The following is a 5,159-nucleotide window of genomic DNA, read 5'->3' as shown; positions in this document are numbered from 1 at the left end:
CGCTTGGTCAGTATCTTTGGGAGGAGCAGGTTGGGGAGCGGGTGACGCAAGAGAGGGGAAAACGGGTAGCCTGAAATTTGGGGTAAATAGACCGCAGACAGCAATACTGCTTTGGACCAACCACCTAACGGGCTGCAACAACCATGCCAGTATCTCCCCAGGGAGGCTAGCCGGAGTTGGGCCAAAATGAGGCTTCCCCTGCTCTCCCTCCCCAGAACCACAGCTGGTGCTGAGCCTCCAGCCTACTGGGAAGCCCAGCAGGAGGGAAGAACCAAGGTCATGTAGCAGTGATGAGGTCACCCCACCTCCTCTACTCCATTATCCCCAAATACTACATTCCCGAGTGGGCAGCCTCTGTCCCCTGCCTGCTGCTAGAGAGTGCACTGGCCACCAGGGGGCACTCTGGGAAGAGAATTCCCTTCTTCAAACCCCCTTGCCCGCCCACAGGGGTGGAGGCTAGGCTGGTCTCCTTCCTGGAATGGGCCAGGAGGGTGGAGCAAAGGAAAGGAAGGAAGCCTGTGTGCACCTAGCTGGCCCATCAGCCCGTGACACAACCTCTCCCAGTGGCCAGTTTGGGCGCCCTAGGACTAGCTACAGGTAGGTAGAGATGATCCTGAGCCCCAGATGACCCTTAAGTTTCAGCCCTTCCCACCTCCCTCTACCCTCCCGATCCAACTCCTTGCCTTCTTTCCCATCCTTCAGTAACCCCCACTTGCTTTTTCCATCCACCTCAATCCCTAATCTCTTTCTGTGCCCAATTCTTCTGCGCCCAATTCTACTGACTCGGCAGTTAAGGTCAAAGGCCAGGGAGCCTTATCGCTACAACACAGGAGTGTAAGCCACAGCGACTACTCAGCCCCTTCCACCCATATCACTGTCCCCATGCACTAGACCCCTTCTGGGCATAACACATAGTTGGAGCAGGTACTATTGGGCATTTCCCGTGAGCTAAATTCTCTTCCCACAGCGGGGCATGGCAGACTGTGCACAGGGGCCAGAGTTGGTGTACCTGGTCACGGGTGGCTGCGGCTTCCTGGGGGAGCATATCGTCCGAATGCTGCTGGAACGGGAGCCCAGGCTCCGGGAGCTGCGTGTCTTTGATCTGCACCTGAGTCCCTGGCTGGAGGAGCTGAAAACAGGTGACTGGAGCGGGGCAGTGGCTGGAGGAGGGTGTGGTGGCCCACTCCTTCCCCAACTGCGGTAACTCCACTTGTGGAAAAGATGATTCCTGTTTGTGTGCTCCTGCCCACGGGAACGTGTGAGTCACTGGGAACACGTGGCTCCCAGGGTGCATGCACGCCCAACTCAGCAGCTCTGACACCGCCTTGGGCCTCTCCGCCAGGGCCTGTGCAAGTGACCGCTATCCAGGGGGATGTGACTCAGGCCCACGAGGTGGTAGCAGCCATGGCTGGATCTCATGTGGTCATCCACACAGCTGGGCTGGTGGATGTGTTCGGCAAGGCCAGTCCAAAGATCATCCACAAAGTCAACGTGCAGGGTGAGGTGCTGCCTGCCTGTCGTTCCCTAGTGTGTGACCTGAAATCACTGGGCCTCCCGTCATTTGTATTTGAGGGCCTGTCTTTCTGATGACCTCGCCCCATCACTGCTGATCCACCCTCTCCTGACCTGTGGTGGTTCTCCTTGGACACTGGGTGGGACAGAAAAAGATGTTGAGACAGGAAGACACGGCTTGCATCTGCCCCTTCCCTCCCCAGGCACACAGAATGTGATTGACGCTTGTGTGCAGACTGGAACTCAGTTCCTGGTCTACACAAGTAGCATGGAAGTCGTGGGACCTAATGCCAAGGGCCAACCCTTCTACAGGTGAGCTTAGCCCCACTTAATTTCAGAGCCCATTTCCCTCCAGCACTGAGCCCTTTTTCTCTCTCTCTAGGGGCAATGAAGACACCCCATATGAGGCAGTCCACAAGCACCCCTACCCACGCAGCAAAGCCCTTGCTGAGCAGCTGGTCCTGGAGGCCAATGGAAGGAAGGTACACCGCAAAGATCTATAGGGCTTGGGGTGCAGAGGCAGAGCTCGACCCCCAGGCTTGTCTGCATCCATCTCCAGCCCCTGGTGGCTATGGTGGAGGGGTGTCCTCCAACACTTCCCTTTGCCACCAGGTCAACGGAGGGTTGCCCCTGGTGACATGTGCCCTTCGACCCACGGGCATCTATGGTGAAGGTCATCAGCTCATGAAAGACTTCTACCACAAGGGCCAGCAAATGGGGGGTCGGCTATTTCGGGCCGTCCCAGCTTCTGTGGAGCACGGCCGAGTGTATGTTGGTAAGGACAAGGCAGAGCAGTGGGCGATCAGAGCGAGAGGACTGTCCCTGAAGGTGGCAGAGTCGTGGGTGTACTCCTGGTTCCATGAGGGCTCGGGCAGTGACCACGTGGGCGCTTAGTGCGTGGGCTGCGAAGGAAACCACATCCATGCCAGTTGGGATGGCTGACATAAAAACATGTCGTAGGTTATGCCAAGCGTTGGAGCAATGGGAGTGGTAGCTCTCCAGAGAAAGGGGCAGCATCTACACAGGCACCAAGCGGCGGCTGTGTGCCCAGGAGGGCTGGTAACGACAGGGCCTTGGGGAGAGTCAGCCTTGACCAGGCGGCAGTGAGGTGCGGGCGGCACGTACATGGGACCACGTAAGGCCCTGGCCCAGGTCCCTCAGTGGTTGTGTCTACCTCCCTCCCTACTGGCAGGCAATGTGGCTTGGATGCATGTGCTGGTGGCCCGGGAGCTGGAGCGGCGGGCAGCGCTCATGGGTGGCCAGGTGTATTTCTGCTATGATAAGTCACCTTATAAAAGCTATGAGGACTTCAACATGGAGCTCCTGGGTCCCTGTGGACTTCGGCTGATAGGCAGCCACCCCCTGCTGCCCTACTGGCTGCTGATGCTGCTGGCTGTCCTCAATGCCCTGCTACAGTGGCTGCTTCGCCCCCTGGTGCTGTACACACCCATGCTGAATCCTTACACACTGGCTGTGGCCAACACCACCTTTACCGTCAGTACCAACAAGGCACAGCGCCATTTTGGCTACAAGCCCCTCTTCTCATGGGAAGAGAGCAGGGCCCGCACCATTCACTGGGTACAGACCACGGAGGGTTCAGCCTGGTGATGGCAGGGCCAGGGCCTGGAGGTCACTGTGGCACATACTCCAGATCCTGAGCCCTCGGAGCCGGGAGGGAGAGAAATGGCCGCTGTTGGGAGCTGCCACACTAACTACACAGACCCTGAGCCTGGTTGGTATCTCAGGCTCCAAGTTGTAGTACAGAGTTTGGGGAAAGGCCCATCTTTGGTGCCAACTGAGGCCTGTCGGCTGGTTGGTAAAACTGATTCCTGAGTGGTCTCACTACCCCTTTCCCATTTCTGCTTTCACAAGCAAAAAGGGGCAAAGATTCCAGAGAGCTCATGCTGGTCTCTTCAGACCTGGCCCCTGCCTCACCGCCTCACCGGGCTCTCCTTAAGGGGTTAGGGTTTGATCACTTTCTGAAGTGTATTTCTTTTAGACATTTACCTTTTAATTTGCTTTAAAGAAAGCTGAAGAAATAAATGATTTGTCCATGTCTTGCCTCTCCTACCAAGTTCAGCTCCTGTGATAGTGTTGGAGTCCTGCCTCAGGAGGCCACCATGCTGTATCTGGCCAAGCCTGGATTAAAATCATTTTTCAAGTCTGTGTCTACCTGTTGCCCCCCCCCCCCCCCCCCCCCGTGTCACGGCGCCGGTCCCGTGTGGGGACGGAAGGAAGTGAGCACACGGCAAGCCCGCTGTTGGATTAGTTGCTATTTCTCCCGTCCCACCAGGCCCAACCTGGCCCAGGATGGGGTTCGGGGCCACTGGGGACAGGACATGCAGGTCTGGGGCAGGGGGGTCAGAATTTCCTGTATTTTATCCATTTGCAACTTGGTCACCAATAGAGAGAAGGAAGACCCTGAGGGCTAACAGGAGGGTGGCCAGGTTCTGGGCCCCCAGCCAGGCCCCAGGAGCCCTGTCCCCTCAGGGGAGGGGAGGGAGAGAGTTCTAGAAACCAATGGAGAAAAAGAGAAGGGGGAAGGGGCTCATGTCAGCAAACATGGCTACATCACATGACACGCCAGCAACACAGAAACACACCAACGCACACAGCTGCACAGCGGGCGTGGGGAGAGGCTCAGTGGGGGGAGAAGGGAGCTGGGGGCAACCATCTTGTCCTCTGTGGGGAGGGCAGAGTAAGTGCATAGAACACATTGTGTACACGCTCAAGGTATGACAAGAGCGTGCTGAGCCACGGGCACGTGAGATGGACAGGTAGTGTGCTTTGTACGAGGCAAGGAAGGGGAGAATGGAAGCATTGAGTCCTGGCATGGGCCCGGGACCACCAAGGGGGCACGGTTGGGCTCGATGGGCTTAGGTGTGTGGAGGGCAGGCAGCACACACTCAGATCTGAGAACATGCAAAACACACCAGCCCCCAGGCAACCATCCAGGACACACGCGTGGACAGCAGTCAACAGGCATGTCGATCCTGTGAGGTACGGATCTTGTAGAAAGCTGGGCTACAGCAGACTCTCGGGGCTGCTCAGCGACTGGAGGCTCAGTAGCAGGCAGCCATGGGTCCAGTGCCGTGGAAAGAGGCAGGGGCAGCATGCCAGCCACAGCCCTGTCCTTGCGAACACCGTGACTGGGGTGTGGGGGAGGCTGCTGGAAACACGTGGGTTAGAGGGAGTTCTGGCTGAAGAAGGGGATGGGTGCTGGGGCCTCTTCTGACATCTTCAAAGAAGCCAAGGGTTGGGGCGGGAGGCTCTGGGCGGCCCCTGACCCATAGAAGAGTATTCTGGGATGGATAGGGAAGCTCCCTCCTCAGCACAACTAATCTGGGGGTTACATACATGTGGACATGGACCAAGAAACACAAGCATGCACACACACACACACACACACACACACACACACACCAGGTGGACAGGGCTCAAACAACAGGCAGGAAAGGGGCAGCTATCAGCGCTGGCTCAGAAAAGTCCTGGCTAGCTGGAAGGTCATATTTGCAAGATCTCGCCCTCAGTCCTGCAAGCACTTGTACGCACACACACTCCACGTGGCTGCCCTATTCCAGGCCAGGGCGCATGCACCTCCGTCTACCACCTCCACGTTCACAGGACTTCCAGCACCGTCCTTTATC

The 5,159-nt window shown here is 57.4% G+C and overlaps 1 protein-coding gene across 1 annotated transcript; it reads left to right on the top strand.

Annotated features, from left to right (window-relative positions):
• The first annotated feature begins 489 nt into the window (after positions 1-489).
• On the top strand, positions 490-3,673 carry Hsd3b7 (hydroxy-delta-5-steroid dehydrogenase, 3 beta- and steroid delta-isomerase 7). The gene is made up of 7 exons (XM_055627611.1): positions 490-597; positions 968-1,139; positions 1,343-1,498; positions 1,716-1,824; positions 1,895-1,994; positions 2,125-2,287; positions 2,705-3,673. Exons 2-7 carry the CDS (start codon positions 974-976, stop codon positions 3,118-3,120), a joined length of 1,110 nt encoding a protein of 369 aa, XP_055483586.1. The 5' UTR covers positions 490-597; positions 968-973; the 3' UTR covers positions 3,121-3,673.
• Positions 3,674-5,159: the final 1,486 nt, after the last annotated feature.

This window comes from Psammomys obesus, unplaced genomic scaffold, assembly GCF_907164565.1.
Source record: "Psammomys obesus unplaced genomic scaffold, mPsaObe1.curated_primary_1811, whole genome shotgun sequence".
In the NCBI taxonomy this organism is placed as follows: Eukaryota; Metazoa; Chordata; class Mammalia; order Rodentia; family Muridae; genus Psammomys; species Psammomys obesus.
Note: the sequence above shows the minus strand (reverse complement) of the source record. Positions and strands in the feature narration are given on the sequence as shown.

Bases quoted from the DNA above. Each gene is read 5' to 3' on its own strand.
- Hsd3b7 (XM_055627611.1), top strand. From the start codon at position 974: ATGGCAGACTGTGCACAGGGGCCAGAGTTGGTGTACCTGGTCACGGGT. The intron at 1,499-1,715 runs GTGAGGTGCTGC...TTCCCTCCCCAG, and splicing joins CCACAAAGTCAACGTGCAGG to GCACACAGAATGTGATTGAC. The intron at 1,825-1,894 runs GTGAGCTTAGCC...CTCTCTCTCTAG, and splicing joins AAGGGCCAACCCTTCTACAG to GGGCAATGAAGACACCCCAT.